At 42.7% G+C, this 25,147-nt stretch overlaps 1 protein-coding gene across 1 annotated transcript; it reads left to right on the forward strand.

Annotated features, from left to right (window-relative positions):
- Positions 1 to 13,214: 13,214 nt before the first annotated feature.
- On the forward strand, positions 13,215 to 24,772 carry LOC102370513 (serpin B4-like). Its single transcript, XM_006037779.2, has 7 exons — positions 13,215 to 13,452; positions 14,744 to 14,818; positions 15,657 to 15,782; positions 20,191 to 20,308; positions 20,794 to 20,936; positions 22,034 to 22,201; positions 23,265 to 24,772. Exons 1-7 carry the CDS (start codon positions 13,285 to 13,287, stop codon positions 23,661 to 23,663), a joined length of 1,197 nt encoding a protein of 398 aa, XP_006037841.1. The 5' UTR covers positions 13,215 to 13,284; the 3' UTR covers positions 23,664 to 24,772.
- The last annotated feature ends 375 nt before the right edge of the window (positions 24,773 to 25,147 follow it).

Raw genomic sequence — 25,147 nt, forward strand, 5'->3', positions numbered from 1 at the left:
CTCTCTCATCTGAACTGTTACTTTTAATGACAATCAAATGAGTCTACTCTACTCAATACAGAGGAAACCAGCTGACTGGCCAATCATTTTAAATGTCACTGTGAATGGCTTGCCACCTTACAGCTATAACAATTACAGTTATAGTTACTGTGGCTACAACCACGAATTTTCCAGTTCCTCTTCTAGCTCCTAGCTCTTTCCTCTTCTAGCTCTTTTTCAAGAAGAGTTGGAAATTATTTGGTTTGTAAGTCTTCACTTGCTGCAACTCACTTGCTGCTCAAGTTCTAAGCAGAACATCAAACACGTCCTCCTTCTGAAACAATTTAAATATCAAGGCTCCTCAGGCCTAATGCCATCTCACCTTTGACCTGCTATCTTCTTAGATCTCTCTGCCTAAGCCAGGTTGTGCCCAAGGGCATTAATAAGAAATGTTGAATGAACTCTGGCTATAAATATTGTACGAAGTACCACAGCAGATAGCACAGTTTCCTCAGAGATACTGCAATGTGCCAGAAGTTGCCAAGGGAGTTGTGATAAGTTTCATCTACCCCATGGGGTGCAATGACAACATGCCCATCCCTTCAAGATCATGGGGTGCAGTGGCAGAAGGGCTAAGTTGCCTTACAGCAGCTAGAAGCATGCATTTGAGTCTTGCACTGGACTCTTGCCAAAGGCTGCCCCAAGTTGACCCAGCTGTAAATAGATGCCTGGTCATGCGGGCTGGTGAGTCAAAGGAAGAGAGAAGGCATGTCTACATGTGTTTTTAAGCGTGCCTAAATTTAGTGTGCATTAACTTAATGTGCATTAAGCAGGTTTAGGCAGGCATCTACACATGCAGGCTTTAAAGCATATTAATGCTGTGTGCAGACTGATTTGGGTCTAAAGTTAGTCCTAAGTTAGTCCACACACACACATACAGAGTTAATGCGCTTTAATGCGTCTACACATGGGTTAATATTTGCACCTAAATTTGATAGCTGCATTTTCCAGCATCAAATTTAGACACGAATAGCCTAAATTCACCATTTTTAATGTGCATTAAGGGAGCGCACATGTAGACACACACCCTTAACATGTTTTAACTTAGGCTAATGCGCATTAAAGTGTCATGTGTAGATGCGTCCAGAGGCAGTTAGCCATGTTAGTCTGCAGCCTAGGAAGCAGGGTAGACTTGTATCTTTACAGGATAACTCAAAGATGTATAACATAAGCTTTCATAATCACAGGGCCTACCTAGATGCTGTGGACGGACAGCAGGAAGCAAAGTTGCTAAAAAAAAAAAAGCAGTGACTAGTACAAGGGGTAGGGAGTGAGGAGGACAAAGGTGGGGACACTACTGAGAGAGGCAAAGTGGGTAGGAGAGAAAAACAAAGTAGCTAATGCAATGAGGGATATAGAGCACTGACAGGCATGACCCCCCCCCCCCCCAAACAGTGCTTTACCAGAAGAGGAAGCGCATTAGTTTGACCCAGCTCCCTAACAGCTATATAAATTGGGCACTTCAGCAGAGCTTTTTGACAATTTTATCTAAAGCTGATTCAATCAGCTATTAGATACAAGTGCCAAAAAGCCCCGCTGAAGCATGCAATCTATACAGACATGGGGTGAACTAGGTCAAGCTAACACAGTGCCTCTGCTGGGCATGTGCTGCACTCAGTGTGGGGGTGCACTGAGCTGAAAGTAAAGCACTGTTTGTTTGTTTGTTTTTCCCACATCTGTAAGCAGCCATAGTTTATAAAAAATAATCTAGGTAACGGGATAATCTGTAGTCTCGGTTTAGACTACACTAAAACACAATCTAGTAACACTAGCTATACCACTGTTGTGCATCATTAGCTATAGAAACTGGTGTGCCTTAGTCAAGCTAGCCTGATTGAACGCTCAATTTAAGAGAAAATGTTGGCATTGACCACAACTATTTTGCTCAGTCATGCACAGCACTCCATGTCCACACCGCCATCTATGGGATTTGCATAGCACTGCAAGCATCTGGCTTCAGTGTACAAAGCCTCACAACATGAGACAGAACTAGAATTACAGAAAAACAGGGCAGGTAGGGACCTCAAGAATCCATTTAGCATAGCCTTTTGCTCAAGGTAGGATCAGCCCTGACTAAATCATCCCAGATAAACGTTTCTCCAAACTGTGGTTAAGAATTTCCAGTAATGGAGATTCCACAACCTCTCTAAGTAACCTATTTCAGTGCTTAGCTACCCTCAGAGTTACAAAGCTCTTCCTAATACACAACCTAAATCTCCCCTGTTGCAATTCAAGGCTGTTAGGACATGTCCTGTCCCCTGTGGACACAGAGATCGGCTTCCTCTCTATAACAACTTTCCCCCCAGAGTTAAAGGCTTTTCAAATCCCTCTCAGTTTTCTTCTGCAAACTAAATAATCCCCAAACCTTTCAATCTCAGATGATCTCTAATCATTTTTGTTGCTCTTTGGATTCTTTCCAAATTGTCCACATTGTCCTGAAGTGTGGTGCCCAGAACTGAACATTGTGCTCTAGGTAAGACTTCACTGATGCTGTATTCCATGGAAGAATCACTTTCTTCAACCTTCCTATAATTTTCCTGTTAGTACTTCTCAGATTGCTATTACCTTTTTTTTTTAAAACAATATTTTACTGTTGACTTGCATTCATCTTGTAATTCACTGTAATTCCTATTCCCATTTCCAGTTTATATTATTGTTTGTGGCAGAAGCTGTTTGTGTGCTTCTCTTGCCTGGGGATTTCCCTCATCCCTCGTTCCCTGTCTTCTTGCTTGGACGTGTGCCTCACACTGAATTACTGTGAACATACTCAACATCGTATTTGGCAATGTTGCATGGAAAACTGAACATATAATTTGGAAAAATTACAAAACTATTTCAAGTCACATGCCCAAGAGCCACATTTTTCATGAGATATAGTTTGGGGGGTCTCAAGCTTGGCGGTTAGTACTAATAATTTTTAATTAGCCTGGGCAGACATTAACTGTGGTTATTCACAAAAGTTTTGAGATCTTTTGGATAGAAATTTCACTTTAAAGCCTAGATGCATGATCCAAACCAGACACAATCTGGAATAAGTCATATAGCCATGAGATTACCAGAGGAAAATAAAGATCCAGGTTCCAACTGAAACCAGTGGCAACCCTCCAAAACAAACCAACCAACCAACCAACCAACCAACCCCGTGAGCAGGATCCAACTCTATATTGTAGCACAACACTTGTTTTTCTTGGAATTATCTAGCCAACTATGGAAACATTTGTGTTAGCTTTGAGACTGGTCCTTGCATTTAGGTTTTGTAGAAATAACAATCCTGTGACAGGTGCCAATCTTGCAGACCCTATTGAATTAATTGTTTCAGAGTAGTAAGGCTGTAGTGTTGTAGCCATGAAAGTCCAGGAAATGCCAAGAGACAAGGTTTTTATAATAGCATAACTGTTGGAGAGTTCCATGATCTGACATTGCTTTCAGACTATGTATCAAACCACCCCCAAGAAACAAACAAACAAACAAACAAACACACACACACACACATTTATACAGTGCTCCAGGGGAGGGCAGGGGGGTTAGTGTGGCTCTGAGAGCCGCTGCAACTGAAATGCCGATGCATTTTGTGTATCAGTGTCCACGTGCTTAAAAACAGTAGTGGGGGCGCTTTATCTAAAGCTTGCTGAATGAGCTTCTTAAGCACAGGGATGCTGATACAAAACACTGGTGTCTACAACACGATGGAGTCTGCCAATACAAGACGCTGCAGTCTGCACAGTAATTACCACGCTCCAGCAGACAGTTAATCGAGTCTGCTCTGAGCGGTGTAATTACAGTGCATTGGAGCAGCCTCACTGCTTGTGTATAGGTTCCCAAGTTATTGCAGATTAGGTGCCCTGGGGTATTCAGCAGCCCAGGACACTGCAAGCCACACAGAAAGGAACACATAGCATGTCCTCAATTTATCTGTGGAACCATTTCCTGTTGACCTGAAAGAGTTCTGCCCATTCACTTCAGGCACAAATTTGGAGGGGATGGACACGGGCAGGACAGAACTGCAAGTAAGTCATTTAGCTTCCAAACAGAATGTCAGCTCTAACTTCTGTAATAAGACCACTGCCCCTGGGGAAGTTGTCACACCCCTTGGTTGCTTCTCGACTCCTGCTCTGCTCTAACTCTAAAGTCCCTCCGTTTGCTCTCACCTGCCATACTTTGATCTTATGAATGAAACTTGGAAAGTGAAGCTGCTCCAAGGGTCTTGGAGTGACCCACAACCCGTCTTCTTTACTCACAGATCCCTCTTGGACCCTGCTGCTCATAGCCAGTCGTTCCCACTATGCTGGCCCTCTTGGCCTGTATGTGCCCCCCAAGGGCTCCCATTGCCTTAGGATTAATCATGGCCTCCAAACCTCCCCTACAGCTGTACCCATGCCTTGCAGGTATTTCCAGTCAACACTTAAGTAGGCACCTTGCCCCACACCACAAGACCCCCTTGATGGGGGCCTCAGCCTTCCTGGCATCCACCACACTGTTCAGGCTGGTCCCTTTGGCCTAGACCCACTACATTGGGTCTGGATCCCCGTGCCCCAAGGTCCACCCCACTCTGGGCTTGTGGGCCCCCACACCCCTGCTCCTATGCTTGTGAGTTATGGGTCCCTGACCCTTGTTTTGGCTCTCCTAGGCTTTTATTTCTCTCTTGCCACAATAAAGCCCCTGCCCTCTGGCACAACACAGGACAGCCACATGCCCCTCAGGCACTACTGGGATCTCCTCTTATTCCCCAAGGCTGCTGGCTCTCTAATGCAATCACCATCCATATTGGCTCAGTCTATTGCCAGCCCTCAGCTCCTTACTTGCAGCTTCATAGGCATAGCAAGATCTTACTTGGTCCATCATCAGCAAGCATCTGCCTGCAGAGCTCCTTTCCCTTCAACTCTAGAGCCAGGCTGTTTGCTCTGGCTTATATGCCACCAGAACCTGGCCCCCTTCCAGTCATGTGACTCCATGGGCACTCTGCAGGTGCTTTCTAACCTGCTTGGCAAACCAGCCTTCAGGATGGCCTATAGTAGCAGATCTAGCATTGCAGTAGTTCTCTTGCTGCTTCCCCAGGTTACTCTCCTATTGTACTACTGTACTATTGCTGTGCTGCCAGCAATAAGCATGTATCAGTTAAAGGACTTTGGCTGCTTATCCCTTTACAACTAGTCGCACTCCTGATTGCCTGGGCACGGTCTGCCTCTGTTTTCTCTCTCTCAGTAACAGGAGCTATAGGTTCCCCGTTACACTTCTGTCTAAAGTCTTACTTACACACCCTGCTCAGTTTCTCCTTGCCACAGATGACTGGAACATAAATGTGATTCATAAATTTAATAACAATGCAAGCATCACTTCTAATGGTTAATTATGATTGAGTTCTTCACATTCCAGTAGCCCCTAGAAGCTGGCACCCTATTTTAAATCTGCTGGGCAGAGTGAAAAAATGTAAGTAAGCAACAGCATGAGAGGCATGGATATATTTGGGGGGTATTTTCACTGGACCAGCTACATGGGTGGGAGAGATTTGAGACAAGGTTTCAGGCATAAACTACTCTTCTTCAGGTCTGAGAAAGAAGCTTGAGCTAAGTAATGAATAGAATAATGGCCTGTGAAAAATTCTGTATGTAAATAAAAACAGCCCACTATGGGCAGATATAAGATTTTGAACAGTGGGGTGCAGGCGGTGAGGTTCATTATCACATATAAAACAGCACATATTTTTTCTCCAGCTAAACATTAGATAGACGCTTTACTAATATGCTGGGGGCATAGGGCTGTAATATTCAGTTTAAAATTGAAACAAAAACAAATATAACTTCATTGAAATGAGTTAAAAACCAATCTGCAGGGCTGTGAAATGGAGCTTCATTACCAGGAGCAGCGAACAGACAGCAGGACCGCAGAACAAAGGATAGATTGACTGGTGGAACATCAAGACCATTAAACATAAGAGAGGGTTGTTAACATCTGTGGAATGAACAGTTTAGAAGGGATCAGGGAGATGATAATGAACCATGAAGTCAATGCCTGCACTGGCTGACTAGAAATGCTGGTGCCACTGTCAGGCAGTTGATTTTAAACTTTGGTGAACCAGGAATCAAAGTGGGGTGCACCATTGCCCCTCCCCCCAGATGCACCTCTGCAGCCCGCCAACCTTTCCAGCAGTACCAACAAATGTTACTAGCTACCTGCCAGTTTTATTTACATATAGAGTGAGCTATGGTTATTCCTTCCTCTGGGAGGTGAGGTTCTGGCCCTGAATGGGGAATGCAGCAATTAGATCAAAGCTAATATTAGACACGTGAAAAACAATGGTTTTCGTACAGGAGAAATTGCTGTGGCTTTCTTATTTGGTTATTATCTTCAATTGTTTTCAGATACGAGTAAACCAGTAAAGATGATGTACTGGAGGGGCATCCATGAAGCAGTCATGATAATCACAGGTCATCTTTAGAGGCTTGGACTTCATTACAAAGCCAAAAACCTTGTTCTGTACATGCTGCTGCCAGCAGACTACACTGACTTAAGACAGATACAGATGATATACCTAGTTTGTTATCACCAATATGAACACACAAGATCTGTCTGCATACCCGGACAGACAGCATTGGACAAAAATACCTTAATTAACCTTGTCCCCTTTCTTACAGGCTGTGAAGTAGGTTGAATATCAGAGAGGAAGGCATGCTTTTTTAAAGCATTCTTGTTTCTCTTGATTTTCCAGAAAATATGGGAGAGAATTCATCTCAAAATGGAAAACAATGACCATGCAATCTTGGTCAGCACATCAGCCATTTAATTGTCAAAATAGGGAACAATGCCAATGTAAACATGGTCAGCACATACTTGCCATAAATAGTACTCTCTTGTTTTTCAGAGGAATTAATACCTCTGCAGGCTAGTCTAAAGGAGAAATGTAGTAATTTAATACTACCATTATATATCACTTATAGGCAGATCCATAGTGGATACCTATCAGTTGCCAAACTTAACATTTGACCTTCTTCCATCATGTTCCTTCAGCAGCTATGCCACTGATTGTAGTAGTACAAGATCAAACTAAGTCCAGTTTTGATGTCTACTGGGGATCCAGCTTTCACATCTATAGAGTTGAATTTCGTTCTTTTTTAAGGATGGAGAAATAGGTATTTGGAAATATTTAGTGGACTATATGCTACTGTTTCCAGCATTTCAGTTTCCATAGTACAGATTGTAGTCTACATGGTAGCTACAGTGTGAGAGAAAACCATTTACCCACCTTTCATATGACTCAGTATCTTTCTGATTCCTAACCACATGATTCAGATTCTCATTATTTTTGTTCATCTATAGTTGAAACAGGGACTTGCATAGGAGAAATTAATAGCCTGGACCCACCCACATCACATGAATATCAGCAATATGGAAGAATTTCTCCCCAGCTTCAACATGGAGAATAAAAATCAACTCAACCCATATTAATGGGAGCTTGAAATGACGGATGTGTTTAGCCAGAAAGAGTAGATTTAACTAGAATGAAAAAAAGAAAGGGGCGTTGTGAGCCAGATTGTTCATCAGGCTTACATAAATATAGGCAGTGATCTTGGGTAGAACCATGAAGCTGGGGCAGAGGTGACAGGAACAGGAGGCAGGGATCCAGACTGGATTTATTAGCTGGGCTAGGAAACTAGGAATCAAAGGTAAAAAGGAAACTAAAAACAAGGAATCAGAAGTCCAAGTTATATAATAGATAGCTAGATAGAGTATATTTATATATGTATTGTACATTGAGTGTTTATATATTGTTTTATATACATATATAATTAGGGACCTAGTTACAGTGAAACTAAACATTTTTTGCAGCTTCATTACGGCATAAAGAGCAAATTTTGCAGCTATTTCCTGGATGTGCTCTGCTGGCCCCAACCATTGGTGCTGATTGGCCCATAGGTTAGGCCACAGTTGGGCAGTTATTTCAGCTGGAGGGCCGCTTAATGAGTTTTGGTGAGCTGTTGAGGGCCTCATGGGTTGCCCCACCCCCTGGTTGCCATCTTGGGACTGAAAGCCCCACCCCTAGCCCCTGACCTTTGCCACCAGAAGTCCCTCCCCTTGCCCCCCAGGAATACTTCTTTTGGGAGGCGGGGTTTGCCATCCTGGAACCAGAGAAAAACCAAACCATGCACTAAAAGTCAAACAGCTACTATAACATATTTTCATCTTATTACAACAAATATTTGTCCTGATTTATGTTTACGTACTGTATATAGAGGTGATTCCATAATAGCTCAAAAATAAAGTCTTAGTCTTGTATGTTGTGTGGAGGTGGGGTGTGGTGTGGTGTGGCTGGGGGTTGTGAATAGTGGGGTGTGGGGAGATGTGAAGGGTTTTGTGAGGGGGTGTGGCTGTATGTGCAGGGCATAGAGTATGTTGGGGGCAGGAATATGTGTGGGTTGTGGGGGCAGGGTGTGGGTGTGTGAGATTTATGGGGTGTGAGGGAGGGTGGAGAGGATGTAGGAACCCCTCCCCCCATAGCACTCAGGCCTTGCTGCCAGCAGCAGCAGCAGCACCAGCAGACAGAGGCACTTGGGGAACTCGTGCCCAGGGCAGGTACAGGTGCTGGCAGCCAGCAGCATACAGCTCCAGCCAGCGCTGTGTGCGCAGGTGAGGAATGCAGCCCGGTCAGCTGCCTCTATTGTGGGGGTTCCCCGTGCACATGTGCAGCTTCCACACTCATGTGCCACTGGGGGAAGCTCCACATGCTGGATCCAGCTGCCTTCCCCACCCCTTGCCACGTAGGTCCTGAGACTCTGCATGGAAGCAGGGGCCGGGGCTCCCCTCCACTTCCACTGAAGTCCTGGGACCTGCGTGGCAGGGGGTGGGGAAGGCAGCCGGCTCCCACGCAGGGCTTCCCTCGGTGGCATGTGAGTGTGGGAACTGCATGTGTATGTGGGGAACTCCTGTGACAGAGACACTTGGCCACACCACCCACCCTCCCTCACACTGACATTCTGCCCACCCGAGCTCCATGCTCCTGCCACCCCCCCCGGGTGTGGGCTCTGCACTGCCGCCAGCCCCAGCCCCATGTTCCCTGCCCCCACCCAGCTGCAGCTCCTGCTCTTCCCCCACCCCCACCGCTTCCCTACCTGCTGCCTGGAGCAAACAGGACACTGGGGGAGCCAAGAAGGTCTCCTGGCAGCTGCAGCAGCAGGAGCCGTATCCGGAAGTTACATGGTAGTGGGGCTGGGCCCTTCCACCCATGAGGGTGGGAGTGAGGCACAATAGGGTATGTTGCGGGGGGGATGTATACTGGTCACATCAGAAATATGCACTATTGAGTGGTTAAAAAAGAAAAGGGAAAAAAAGCTTTGTGTGTTGTTTTTTTTAAATAAAGGCATATCCTCTGTAATCTAGCTCTTTGCATTATAAGTGGGGGTAAAGCAAGTGATGGTAAACCTGCTCTGTAGGAAAACATTTGGCTTTTCTAGCATAAGGGAGTCCTCAGCAGCACAGAGAATTGCCATACCTGACCTCAAGATCTTCTGTCAAACCTGATGATTTAACAGTCCCACTCATTAATCGTTATGCTTCCCTTTCTGGTTACTCTGTCACAGCCATGTAGAAAAGTGAATGCAAACTAAGATACATGTTTGTGCATGTTTATGAGTGTTTCTAATCAATGGAGGGATCTGACTGCAGGATTTATTCCCAAGAGAAAAACCAAGATCTCAGCTCTTTCACTTTCTGTTATTTTTGTATGTTTCTTATAACAACAGTAGGTAGAAATTTTCCAGCCAGAAGTATAAAATTGACTGAGTCTCCAACTATGTTAAGAGACAGAAAAAGTGACTAATATTCCATTAAAATATTACCGTACACACAAAAAAATTCCCTCATGACATTAGTGACCTGCAATAGACCAGAAGACAAATTGGAGTGTGAATTAAAATTATATGCCTACTAGTGGAAGTGGCTAAGCCTTTATATTGCAGCAGTCCACAGGACACCAAGCCAATCGAAACAAGCTGTTAACATCAGATCTGCAGAAGAGAAGGTAAATATTGTTACAGTTTAAGCTTTAGTTTAGTATTACTACCTCTATGATTATAGACATGTTTTTTTTATGAGCATTTCTGACGAGCAATATTTGTTTTATTATTGTTCACAGAATATGCTATGCAAAAAGAAAAATTCACATAAAAAGTGGTTCTTTCTTTATGATGTTAACTAATGTGTTATTAGTGTGCATTAAAAGGAAGTCTGTATTGCTCAGGTTTACTTAGTGTGTGCAGTAGTTAAATATCAAGACCATCTAGAATTTCTGGGTGTGTGTAGATGAAATGGGGGCCCTAAATTGAAGTGGTGGGTTTTAAAAAACACTGCTTCAATTTAGGGCTGATTAAACCCCCATGTCGCGTGCACCCCTGCTGACTTACCTGTCTCTCTGGTGGGGAGAGAAGGGCGAGCTGCTGGTGGGCGCAGCAGTCCCTGGACTACGGGGGGGCTGGTACTTCTCCCCACAGCAGCGGTGGCACCCGCCCCCAGGCACCTGTCTCAGGTGGCCCTGGGGGGGCACCGCAGCCATGGAGGGAAGCACCAGGACCCTGCACAGCTCAGGCAGGCAGGCGAGGTCAGGCGGTGGGGGGAGTTCAGGCATGCTGCTTTTCTTGGGTGGAGCCTGCTTTCCCAGGCTGCTGCCAGGCTGCCTGCAGGGCTTCCTGCAGAGCCCCTGAGCTGCACGGAGCCCAGTGCTTCACTCCATGGCTGCAGGAGCAGCAAGCTCCTTCAAGGAGTTTTAGTTTGCTGCATCCCAAGTCACTGAAGGAGCATTATGCCGCCAGATTTTCTGCGGTGGCTGGAATTTATATGCAATACACCACTGAGGTGTGCAAACACCGACACCATTAAAGCAGTGCCAAAGCATTTAGCCTGCTTTAAAGTGTTATGGACACACGCCTCTTGTTTTGTCTAGGTACGTCTTCTGGAATCTCCAGGAGTTTATTTTAAAAATGAACACCGCACCTAGATTATCAAAGAGAAACAGAATGGGTGGGTCATGCTTGCATCATTCCAGTGACATACTATCTGGTACATTTTCATTCGCTACAACAAGCTGATTCCTTTCATTTTATTGGGCTGGCAATTCTGGTTCAGGTAGCCCTGAAGTATATCTGATAGAAAAATTTCTGTGGATTTAAGAAATAATCCATTAGTTCACTGTACCATTTTGGGAGACAGTATTAGTATTACTAGCCTCAGGTACATGAAGGTACAGCTCTAGCTCCTGCAAGTAGAATTCGGGGAACACAGGAAAAAAATCTTGAATACTCTGGGGAATAAAATGAATCACAGCTCTTCTTGTTTGAAGGTATCTGGATTGGCAGGCTGTAATTGCAAGTATCACTGGAAACCAAATCTTAAGTACTAGCAGGAATAAATCCTTTTCCAGAATACCTGCACTAAGACTTCTCATGCTCAGGATATATAGTTATTTGCATTCATGAATACGTACCTTTACACCCCTCTGTGGCTACCTGGACAGTCAATCTCTGTAATGTATTTTTAAGAAGTGCTACTTAAAAGAGACAGATGGTGTAGGTTTTTCCCACAAAAGGAATTATTATAGTAGTGCCCAAGATACCAGAGAGACAAAGAAAAAGACACTCATTTGGGCAGGGTCTACAAACTGAAAAATACTATTGAAAAAAGAGCCTTCACCCCTCTCTGGGGAAGTCATATAGCGGTGTTCACTACTTCACTTAGCAAGGTACCAACCTGTTTAACTAGTATATTTCATAGTTTCATAGTAGCTAGGGTCAGGAGGGACCTGAAGAGATCATCTAGCCTGATCCCCTGCCACAGGCAGGAATGAATGCTGGGTTCACAAGACCCCAGACAGGTGATTGTGCAACCTCCTCTTGAATTTGCCCAAGGTAGGGGCGAGGACCACTTCCCTGGGAAGTTGGCTCCAGGTTTTGTCCACCCTAACTGTAAAATATTGCTTTAGGGTGGCCAAAACCTGGAAGGAACTTCGCAGGGAAGTGGTCCTTGCTTTGTATGAAGCAGATTAATCCTGAAATATTGCTCACTTTTGGCTTCCTTGCTATCAAGGTTGCTGAACTTCTATGCTGAGTAAGAGCCAAATAGTCCTGTATCTTTAATTTAATTCAATTAAACTTTCATATTGGGATTTTTAAAATGTATGTATCATTCTCTGAAATAAAAGAGGAGAAATATGTTTAACTAGGATTCCAATTGATTTCATTGAGACCAGAAGCCTTCCCCTGGGTTGAGATTATAAAAAAGAATTTAAAAGACGACCAGACCATGAAAAGTGACACCTATAGGGTATGAGTCTGCCCTCACTGCAGGCATGGATGGTCTGTTGATTTCAGTAGCTGTTGAGTGCATAAAGGCTGAACTGGTGCCACATTTTTTGAAGAGCCTATTTCCGTCTTTGTTGCATACACAAAACTCCACCATGACTGTAATGAGAACTATGTGCACAGTATCTGTAGAAATGGAGAACATCTCCAAAGAGGTCCTAATATGTAGAACATAGGAGGCCAGCTTCTTTTCTGGTCACCAATTTCAATTTCATGAGGGAATTTGGCACATTATTACCAATACAGGGCAAGAGCTAAATTGTCTGAGTATCAGATTTAAACATTTTAAGCTAGGAACTCCAAAACTACAGATCTCAGCTACTGAGGCACGTAAACCCCTTTGTGTTGTGGGCAGGTTTCAGTAAGACCTAAAGATCCAGCTCCTTCTGTGCCAACAGTGGTTAAAGACTGATTTATGGGAGACCTTGCTGATTAGTATAGAATTAAAATAACTTCTCACAGCGCTGTTGGGCATGAGGATTACTCAATTAATTGTTTAGGGCACATTTTGTTCCTGGAATGGAAAGGTGGGGTGTACTGGATTATGTAGGATCATAATTAATGCTGCTCAGGATGTCCAGGTGCCTTTGGGCAAGAATATCTAAGAAACAAATGTAAATTGGACTGAACAATGCAAGGGTAGGACTAAGTAAATAACAATATTAGTTTGTATCTTCATTTTTATAAGGGGAGAGATGAGCTGATACTGATGAAATGCAAGTTGCAGTTTATTATGAAATGTTAGGTTTGGGCAAGTCACAGGAACTTGCCAGTTATGATTTCAATGCTCTGAGGAGCCAAGAAGTCTCAGAAAGGCTTTTCACTTATCAAGATCTTTCAGCTAAGAAGGCTGAACAAAAAGAGTATTGATTTTCTTCTCCTAGGCTTTGCTGATTTCATCATGGACTTGCTCAGCACAGCAAATACCAAATTCTGCCTAGACTTTTTCAAAGCGCTGAAGACAGAAAACACCGATAAAAATATCTTCTTCTCCCCTTTGAGCATCTCAGCTGTCCTGGGCATGGTCCTCCTTGGTGCCAGAGGCAATACAGCCAAACAGATAAAAGAGGTAGGCTTCTTACATTTTATTGGCATGGGTCTGGTAGGTGTCATTATTTGTTACTTTGCTTACAATATCCAGAACTCCAAAAATATTCTAACAAGGCAAAAGCTCCTAAGTTATAATGACCAAATTTACAAAATACACATTCTTTTTACTTTGATCCTTTCTGTTTATATGTTGTTTCCTATTAAAAAGATATATATAATATTGTGAATCAAGAGAAAAACACAGAGATGAACTAGTGCAGGGGTGAAAAATTATTTGGCCTGGAGGGCCACTTAATGAGTTTTGGTGAGCTGTTGAGGGCTGTGTGCGCGCACACACACACACTCTCTCAAAGACACAGTCTTACTTACTCAACCCACAGTCAGGTTGAGGACAGCAGTGGGAGGCGGAGCCTGCCTGCTCCTCCCTGCACCCCATCCTGGCTCTGCTCAGCTTTGCTGACACTGGCAGGAAGGAATGGGCCTGAGAGCCATGCTGAGCTGGGGGTGGAGCAGGATGTTTGCAGCTCCTTGCAGCTGGGCTGCAGGGTAGAGGTAATGGCCATGACTCTTGGCCTTCCCCCCACCATGGTGTAGACCCCAGCTGGGGTGCCCAGGGCGGGGGTCTCAGGTCCCCACCTCATTTGCGCCCTACCCCCCACTGCCCAGTAGGTTGGGCAGGCCTCCACTGGCATGGCAGGGGATGCTGGATGGAAGCAGCCCTGCTTGCCTGGCACTTCCAGGGGTGGACCCCATCTCTTAGTCTGCCACAAGGTGCTGGGTGGTGGGGATGCTTCCAGCCAATGTCCCCCACTGCACTGGCAGACGCTGGAGTTACAGCTGCTACCTGTGGGCCCACCCCTCAGCTACTGCCCCATAGGGAGATGTTTTCCCTTAGCTGGTCCTGGTATATTATTCAATATACAAGGCTTGAGGCAATGCCACAGCTTTGTCTTAATTCATTAAAATAAATCTAATCAAATTCTGTAATAGGTGTGGCTTGTTCAGTGAACACGTTACTGCTTGAGGAACTGATTGTGCCCTATCATTCACCAGTCAAGACCTCAGGATGGTTGATGGACTTTCTTTCACTGATGGCTACTAGAAATGTCTCAGGCCTTCCCTTTCCATAAGGTCTCTCTTTAAGAGAACCTGATCTCCGTTTAAATGGAACCAAGGAAAGATGGAGAATTGGGCTTTCCTTAAGCAATATGTCTTTACTGGCTTGTGCTGAATTTGTAGTGCTCCATTTCAGCTCTGAGGAATTGTTCTATACTGCATACAACTACAGAAACATGGCATTTATGTTGCAGGTGTTTCACTTTCATGATGTTTCGAGTACTGCAACTCCAGGAACTGGAAGGACTAGTCAAGATGGCAGTGCTGAGGTGAAGCAGCGGATACACCCTAGCATCTTTCTTTACAGAACCAGGCAGATTCTCCTTTATGATGCCTTATACATTTACACTAAAAAGAGCACACAGTTTTGCTGTTTAACAGGCATTGTCAGGTCATGCTTTTAAACAAATAACCCCTGTCCATCAATGTATAAAAACCAAGACTTTTTTGGTCTTGGTTTAAAACCAAGAATGTGACAACCTGAAAATGAATTATTACAATTAACTGTGAAAGTGACCAGCTTATTGGCTGAATGGTTTCATGTCTCCACTCATCTCTTAAATCTGGGATCAAAAACATTTCTGTACTCACTCTTCCATGCCTGGGACTGTCTGGTCCCTTCCTTTTGGGTTTTTTAACAAAAAAGTCCTGGTAAACTTTAACAAGTCCTAGTGAACTGTTAGTAGAGTTCTTTTTTTCTGCACCCTTGATTGCTAACAGGGGGAACCAAAGAAAGAAGTTTGCAAAAACAGGATTTAGGCAATACCGGATCTTGGTATAATTGCACTGTGGCCTCTTGGGCTGAGTATGATAGTGAGAAGGTTGGGAAAGAAAAAGCACATTTTCAAAAGGGATGGAATAAACCTGGGAGGCAGCTAAAGATTAATCATTAATTGATTTTTTTGAATAATGGGGGGGATTCCATGGCATTTCAGCCCACGGGAGATCAGGGCCAGGGTCTTCGAATTATACCCAGAATTGTTGAATTGTGAAACGTGTCACAATTCAGACACCAGCTGGTGAATATCAGAGTACAGATTGTGTATCACATGACTTCATAAAGAATGGTTGACCTCACTAAAGATTTGTTTATTTTTTTGTTTGAAGTGTGAAGCTGAAGGAGTCCATCACCAATTCCAGGCACTCTTATCAGCAATTTACAAACCCAACTCAGATTATTCTCTAAGCATTGCCAACAGGCTATATGCGGAGATCACTTTTGCATTTTGTAAGGTAAGCTGCAATGGTGTCCATGTTAATAGACAGTGAGGGTAATACGTTCACTAAACTTACTGTCTATCTTAAAATATAATGGCCTTCTATCAAAATGGCACAATTAGGGCATTTCCCATCAAGATGTTCCATGTATTTGTATATATATTCCCATTTTCAAAGAGGAGTTGTGGAGAAGAGGATAGATAGATAGATAGATAGATAGATAGAACTATAATCATATTTGCTAGATCTGGTTGATACTCAGCTGTGTTTTGTAGATATGTAGATTTAAAATTTTGTTTCATTGCAATTCAGAAGGAGAAATACTTTCACAATTTCCCACAAAAAAGTCTGTAGATAGAAATCTGAAATGAAATGCCTGAACATTTTCAGTTCTAGAGAAATGTTATTCTAGAACAGAGGTGCTCAACCTCCAGCCCACAGGCCATGGCATTTTCCCTGTTGGGCTTGCTATAGGTCAGGAAGTTTGGCAGCAGGGGAGTGGTGGCCATTAACATGGCCACCCTCTTCCCTGTCAAATTCCCAAACTCCAAGCCCCATATGGCCAGTTGGGGCCAAGCCAAGCTGTGACCTCATTCTCCCATGGGGCGAGGCCATAACGCCCCCCTCTGCATCCTCCCTCCCATTCTGGATCAGGGCTAGGCCACTCCATTCACTCCATGTATGGCAAGGTTGTGGCCTGGTCATACCCTCTCGTCCTCCATAGGGCTGGGGAATGCCTGCTTCCTCCCATGGGACCAGGTTGGGCCAGGCCATGCCCCCTTCCCCCATGGGGCAAAGTTGGAGCCAGGCCATGGTCCCTTCCCCTTCCACCCCCCAGGCCTGGTCCATGACCCCTTTCCTCTCTGCAGGTCAGGTCAAGGCCTGACCACAGCCTCTTCCCTCTCCATGGGGCTGGGTCAAGCTCCTTTCCCTTGTGAGGCTGCATTGGGACCAGATTGCCCCCTGTCCTCCCCTCTGCATGGCCAGATGGTGCCCTCCATGCCCACCCAGATGCCATATTGGGAACACCGGCTGAATCCGGCCTGTGGACAGACTGGGCACTGCTAATCTAGCCCTCTGGGCAAAAAGGTTCTACAATTCTACAATTCACCACTGTTCTACAATTCTTAACGTTGTTACCCTTTTATGTATTTTTGGTATTTCAGGATGTCGGTATCTCACATGATGTACTACCACTGACTTACCTGTATGACAAAAATAGAATAAGTCAAGTACAGTCATATAACACATGCAATACTACTAACATATCATTAAATAATTAATAGTAACAAACTGCTGAGAACCCCTAAAATAAAATATAAAACAACATTGCTTGAGATAACATTTCTTGAGAAAAATTCATTAAGAAAAATTTCTGTGGGAATTTTGCATAAATATCAATACATTCCAAAACAGTTACATCCTGACAAAAACAGTATTTTCCACCAAAACTTTTCCAACCTTTCCAACTAGTTCTACTTGCTAACTGTTACATGAACTTCAGTTTTAACACATAGCCTGAAGCAGAACCTGCTAATGCTACCAAGTAATTCTAGATCAGAGTAGCAGTACAAGAATGTTAAGGATGCAAACTGATTACGTATTACTAAATTACTTATGAAAGGCCATGTAATCTCAATTCCTCCCCCTTCTGTGTACATATTATAATGAATCTTTACCTGACATAATCCCAGAGCATTCTTCCTTCAGGCTTATTCAGTGCACAATATGAATGAGGTAGGTCTTCCACGTTACTATCAATTTCCCTGCCCTTTGAAATCCAGTGACTTCTATATGGTGAAGTCTGCATTGCCAAACCCATACCCTGACTTCTATTCAACTGTCCTGCAGCTGTGCATATTCAATCAGTAGAAATTCGGAAGAACAATTAGAAAAAAAATCATCATCATGTGCAGTGTTTAAATGCACTTGACTCGGCCAACTCTCAACGGCTTGTCTCTGGACAGTGAAAAGCATGTGTCCAAGCCAAATATTTTCTTTGCTAAATTGCTGGTTTCTAATAAAAGACAGTAAAGCTGTAAGCTTGGTCACAAATATACTGGTATGTTAGTTTTTTATAAAACCAGCAGAAGTGTACTTTTCCTCTCTTCTTTAAACAAATACTCACAACTGGATAACTTCTTTTTTTCCTGCTGCTTATCAGCAAAACCAAGAAAAACTATCATCTGGTAACAGGGACTGAATTTGGAAAACATCCGCCTGAAAAAGTAAAATTTGACAAAAGTCCTTTTCAATGGGAATAAGTAGGCCCACATATCTTTCCTCAAAGCTTTCCCTGTGTCTAACGGCTATAATAATAGTAATGACCATTTTTAAATTTACCTACAGTGCACATGCTTCTGTGTCTTAGGCCACTGACTCCTGTTACAGTTATCATACAATTAACTGGTTAATACATTTAGACAATACATTTAGACTGGCTACACATTCAAAGTAATTATCACATGATAAAAATAGCCTTCAAGCTAAAAAAAGTGGCTAACCAGAGACAAAAATATTGCTTGAAAAATGCAGAAAATGATAGCTGGTTTCTATCAAGCTTTAATTGGAACATGTGGCAGCTCATACATTTGGTGATAACTCTTTGCTAGGTCCTTTGGCACCCCAAGGTGCACTGCTTCCTACCTGACCTACCAGCTGCCAGGGCTCTGAATACAGTCTTTGGCTGTCAAACACATTCCACTCCAGTGTGGGGGGGGATTCCTTTTACACTCAGTTCCCTCCTCCCTCAACAGAGAGCAATGTGGGTGGAAGCACTTCCTAGATGAGAGCAAGGTGCTGGAGATTTCCTCTCCATACACTGAGCAAAGCACAGAATGCAGGGGAAATTATTATCCCCACAGCAGGGAGCTCAGCATGCAAGGAAATTCCTTCTCCCACGTAGAGCATGGACAAGAGGTCTCGTTCCCTCATGTTGAGCAAAGCACGGGAGGTGGGGGATTGAGGGGAGGGGAGGGGAGGGGAAATTACATCCCAAGGAGTCAGGTGCAGGGAAATTGCTGAGTTGAGCTGAGCAAAGTGCAAGGTGAGGGAGAATGCCCTCCCCAGCAAGGAATCTGGCACAAAGAGAGATAGAGAGAACTTCCATCTGTGCTCCATGTTGGGGAAGGGATTTCCCTGTGTGATGGGCTCCATGTTCAGGGGGTAATAATTTCCCCCTTACCCTGTGCTTCTCTCAACGTGGGGTGACAGAAGGAACCCCTCCCTTTGCCCACCTCTCAGGTGTGGGGGAGGGGAGTAGGAGACTTTTTTTAGCTAGGTCCTATAACTCTTACCATTTGCTGAGGACATGGGTGACTGGTGCCTCCTGAGTCGGGGTGGGGGGCACCCACAGAAGCTGCCAGTGGTGCTAGTGGCGGGGACAGGGCTGGCAAGCACCTGCAGAAGCTTCCGGTGGTGGCGGTGGCCCTGTCGGGGGGCACATGCCCCCCTGTGCCTCCCTACCAGTTGCCTATGGCTGAGGACCAGTGTTGAGCTTGGAGATCTCCCCCAGCTGGTCATTGGCACCAGCAGTGCAAGCTGGCATGCCATGCTTTTCCTCTCTGGGCAGCCTGCCTTTTGCATGTGAAGTGCTGGACATTGCACAATGGTTTCATAATACAAAAAAAGCCATGCTGCAATTAAAATACCACCTGCCGGTGACCGTACATAGTGGTTCATTGCCTATATAATTTCTACACCAGAGACAAAATTAAGTTTGTTTTAATTTAAAGCCATGAAGGTTTGGTACTCAACTCACAACTATGTCTCTGAAAATAGTCTCCTGGGAGTTGAGAGAGACTATTGGTTGCTCAATGTTTTAAAAAAAATCAGACACGTGTCTAATTATGTAATTAAAAGCTTAAAGTGAGGTGCTTTTTTCTGGCCTCATCTATTTTTTCCTGCAGTTTATAATTCTGAGTTGTATCTTGAAAATATAGAAAGCTGCTAATATAATGGATGACACAGAAGGTAAATCATATTTGGTAGAAATATGTATTTTAAAATATGCAGAAAAGGTTCCTTGGGTGAAATTGATATCTTTTATTAGACCAACCCAAATAGTTGGAGCACACCAACTGCTGAAACTTCCTTAGCCAGACGAAGGGTTTTTGAACCCTAAAGCTTGCTTAATAACTATTCTCCAACTATTTGGATTGGTCTAATAAACGATATCAAATTCACCCAAGGAACCTTGTCTGCCTATGTCCTTAGACCAACATGGCTAAAACCTACACCCCTGCAACATATTTTAAAATATTGTTTTCTTAAAAATTCTTTCTGTCAAAATTGTGTTTAGACTAACCTTTTTTTATTGATGTTTTTCATTCGTATCATGCTATTGTGCAATATAAACTGGTTTTGAAGATGGAGTTTTTGGCCTGATTTCTGTAACAATATGCTTGTCTTTCCTACCTCACAGCAATATTTAAGCTGCACAAAGACACTGTACCATGCAGAGCTAGAAGAAATTGACTTTGTGAATGCTCCACAGGAAGCCAGAATAAAAATTAACTCCTGGGTAGAAAATCAGACAAATGGTAAGAACAGGATATACATACTATATTAAGTACATATTCTATCAGAATGAGTTAGGAATATAGGTTGGAGGTGTTTCAAAACTAATTTAGGTGGAAGACCCTCCACCTTTCTTGTTAAAGTTGAGAATACAAGAGTAAAGGGGCCAGAGAGAGCACAATCAAAGATGAGTCTGGCTTTGTAGCTCAGAATTATGGAACTCATCTAGAAAGGGGAGTCCTTCATTCTTGCCCTGGAATTTAGGATTTTTTCCATTTCTTTTTAATCAGTTATGGTTTTACATTCAAGTCACATGTGAAACTGGTTTGAGTCTTCATCAAGGTTCCTATGCTCTATTATTGTTAAGTATAGATGTATATATTTGAAAATTTTTATTTTAAAAACCTTATTTTAACTGTCTTACAAAATAACTCCATTAGTAAAAGTTAGCTATAGGAGACTGACTGAATCAAGTACGTTAATTCACTTTAATTCATTATTTTAAAAGGTAAAATAAAAAAATTGTTCCCTTCTGATGCCTTTAATGAAAATGTTGTCCTTGTGCTGGTCAATGCTATCTACTTCAAAGGAAAGTGGGCACTGAAATTTGAGAAAGAAAAGACCAAGGAAACAGCTTTCAGGCTGAACAAGGTACAATATGGACAAGGGCCAAAGAAAATAAGGTGTGTGGGGGGTGGGAGGTGGGGGGGAGGTAGAAATTCCTTCCATTTCTTGGCCGGTAGAGTGAGGGGTAACCGCCTTATTTCAGACAACTTCAACAACCTAGCATGCAAATATAGTTAGATTGTTACCATTCCTATCACTTTGGATAGATGCTGAAAGGAGTTTATATTTGGGCAAGTTTATATTTGGGTGTTAAAAGTTGTTAGGAGTTTTGCCACTAACGGGGGGAGGGGAGAGAGGGGCATGGGAGGCAGGGAGATCATGGCAGCAGAACAGAAGACTTCATTCAATGAGAAGTTATATTCTTATGTAAGATTTAGGATACTACATCACTCAACAAAGAAAAACATGACTCTTAGCTTGAGATTAATATGTTTAAGATGAATATTATAACCTTATATTAGAAATCTAGCAAAAAACCCAAAAAACAATGCAGGGAGCTTGAAATGCCATTTTCTTTAGCATATGGACATTTCTTTAGGGTGTCATTTTTAAGTTTCCTAGTTTCTATTAAAATAAAAATAAATTGGAGAGAGAGAATTGGAGGAAAAGATACCTACCTCTAGGATCCAGGTAAGGTGGATCTTGCTTTGTCTTAGGCTCCTGCTGCATATTACATATATTACACAATTACCTGGTTAATTGCACATACATTTAAACCAGCCACAATGCAAAGGAATTTTCACACAATAAAAATGACTATCCAGCTATAAAAAAGTCAACCTACTATAAAGTTAGTGCTTTAAAAGGTGTAACAAGTCTATAGCTTGTTTCTATCCAGCTTTAATTTGAATGTGTAGCAGGCCCCTTAACTTGGTAAGGTAATTTATAATGATCAGCAACAGAGAGGCAGGCAAGCATAGTGTACAGCTCTGTAGGTCAAATAAGCTCAGAGATACATTTAGTGCTTGAATGTGGATAATTCAAACTTTGACCATTCCTAAGAATATGCTTTCTGAGTTTTGATAACTCAAGCAAGATTTAATACCAAGCCAGATATAGATTTCTTCTAGGAACTCAGTATCTTCTGCTTTCTTTCTTAATACCTGTTGTGTGTATTACAGAATGAGATAAAGAGTGTGCAGATGATGTTTCTGAATAGTACATTCAAACTGGCCATCATAAAAGAACCTCCTCTTGAAGTGCTGGAGCTCCCATATATTGACAATGAATTAAGTATGTTTATTCTTCTACCAAAAGACATTGGTGATAACTCCACTGGCCTAGAACAGGTAAAGGCTCCATCTCTTATACGTATGTGATGGCCCCTGTATACCTTGGCTCACACCTTTGTATATTTCCTATTGTCTGGATGGTAGAGACAGAAAGTAATTAGCAATAGTAGAGTTTCATTATATTTTCTCCCCATTACTGTGGGCTGTGAAGGAACTCCATAACTAGATGTAAGCACAAGCTTGCGCTGTTCATATGCTTGCTGAGTTCCTGGACATGAGTAGACATTTCACCATTTTTTAACAATGAATCTGATCCTAACTTAACCTTGTAGACAAAGCAATGATCAGCATTAAAGCAGAACCTGTTTATTTTTCTTAATATTAGTATAATTTGTTTTCAGTGGACAAAATGTAATATGCAAGATACTGCTGATTAAGGCTGGCTGAATTTTTCTAATTTAAAAAGTTATTAAATATATAATTTTGATGAAAACATAGGACAGTCATTTAATCCCCCCCCCCCAATTTTAACAGGAATGGGGTTGGAATTTTTCAAATTTCACTGAAATGGATTAAAAAAGGATTTACAACATTTACAAATGTTTTCCCCCTCCTGCTTTTCTACCAGCTTTATTAGCAAAACTCTATGGGCATATTTACACATACATTGAGGCTGCATTGATGTGCTGTAAATACAGTGCCTGGTAATTACTGGAGCATGGTAACTACTGTGCTCTAGCAGAATACAGCATCATGTGTATCAGCATCCCCGTGCTGAAAAATGGTGGTGGGAAGCTCATTTGATGAACTTTAGTTAAAGCGCCCCTGCCACCTTTTCTCAGCGTGGGGATGCTGATACCTGTGACAGTCTGGATGCTTTAATTATAGTGGCTCTTAGAGCTGCTCTAATTAAAATGCCTCCCTCCCTACCCTCTCAGCTCCCAGAGCATGTGTATAAATTCCCTATGACATTAATCCAGTTTTTTTGTTTACAAAATCATACTTGGCATTGTAACCGTGTACCATTTCCTTAACATCAGTTTGTGCTCTACTCACTCAGTTCTTTGGTTCTTTCAACCCATCATAATGTGATTTTGACTCTTTTTATTTACCTTTGCAGCTTGAAAGTGCACTCACCTATGAGAAATTAGCAGAATGGACCAGCTCAGTTAATATGAACAAACAAAATGTGAATGTATATCTGCCCCGGTTCAAAATGGAGGAAGGTTACAACCTAAAGACAATTCTACAAGTTATGGGAGTGCTAGATGTGTTCAGTTTAAAGTCTGATTTAACAGGAATGTCAAACCCTGCTGGACTGTATGTGTCCAGGGCCTTCCATAAGTCTTATGTGGATGTTAATGAAGAGGGCACTGAAGCAACTGCAGGTTCGGGGGTTGTGGTAAGTCGAGGAAGTGCTCATGATTTCAAGGCTGACCACCCCTTTCTCTTCTTTATCAAACACAATGCAACCAACAGCATTCTCTTTTATGGTCGGTGCGCTTCACCCTTAAACTAGAAGACTCTTAAGAAATAGCAAGTCCCTTCTCCCCTCAGTGTCAAGGTAGATCTTAATATTTACATTTCAGAAAAATGTATTGAAATCTAAATGTTAAAATCTATTAAAGATGTTTCTTTCTCTCTCATCTTTATGCTGGTTACAGTTTGACTATTCAGTGCAGCCATCTGCAGACATTAAGAGACAAAACCTAAGCTGCTTACTCTACATTTACTCTACCTGTACTAAGGAGAACTGCCATCCACTGCAATGCTTTTTAGTTTGAGGAAGGACTGAGTAAAAGGGTCCAACCGATGCCCCACTTTACCTAGGGGTAGATATTTGCCTTAATGACCCAGGCCCAAACCATCAGAAAACCTTAAGATACAAAGTTCTAAGCAACGTCTCCCTCCATTTCTTGGCATTCTACCACTGTACCCATGCTACCACTGCTATAAAGAGGAGTGATTAGGATCATCCTTGTGGAAGAGGACAGCAGTAGTGGTAACAGAACAGGACTTCCCTCCCATTCTGTTAATGAGGGGAAATATCTGTGCAAAGGTACCTCCTTCTCTTCCTCCTCCATCTTTATCATGGATGAGGATTTATAATCTAGGTTTGAATAAGGATATCTGGATTTGGTCCAGTGAGACATTTCCTGGTTTGAGTTAGTAAGTCCTTTAATGGGTCAGGGTCTTCAGTGTTGAGATTATTGTGGGGCATTTTGCAAATACTCAGTACTCTGATTTCCTGGTAAAATTCCATGAAACAGAATGCAGGTTTCAAGGTAGCTCAGATTTCTTTCTGATTGAGGCTGAACAGCAACTGGCTCCGAGTTGTCAATTTATAAATTTCCAAATGTAACTCTAATCTAAATTGCAAACAACTTGTCCACATCCAAAAAAGCAGGGGCCCCTTATTTGTACCTCAGGCATTGCAAAGCTGCACCTTCTGCTTTGAGAAAGTATTGCAGAATTTGTAAAGCGTTTTTCACTTTTCTGTATTGGGTACTGCGTCCAAATATGAAATGTTTCCTGCTTAAAAATACTCTGTATCTATTTAGTCATATGTACTGAGTTTTGTGGAGGTTGTTTCATGTTTATTTCTAAAATAATAAAATAAAGAAAATGCAGCCATTATTGGACAAGAAAGACTGATGAATATTAGCCCATATTTTATCCAGATTATGGATAATACTTTCAAGTGACTTAGACACTGAAGGACTCAAGTTCTGTTTTGAAGAGAGAGTAACTTTGGGTGCTAAGAGAAATTATATTTACCATGTGATTGGCCCCCTAAAAGTGCTCTACTGCTGTGCCCTGACAGAAGTGCACAGCTCCAGAGTGCTTTAAATGTGGCCAACCATATGGCTAATTAACCCTCATCTAATGAGGGATCAACTGAAGGTGTTCCAAGGTGGAGCACCTTAGGGAACCTCTGTTCCCTAGGACCAGTTTGTCACCATGATCAGGGCTGGGCTGATTCAGTCCAACTCCTCTCCCAGT

Source organism: Alligator sinensis, unplaced genomic scaffold (genome assembly GCF_000455745.1).
Source record: "Alligator sinensis unplaced genomic scaffold, ASM45574v1 scaffold491_1, whole genome shotgun sequence".
NCBI classification, from domain to species: domain Eukaryota; kingdom Metazoa; phylum Chordata; order Crocodylia; family Alligatoridae; genus Alligator; species Alligator sinensis.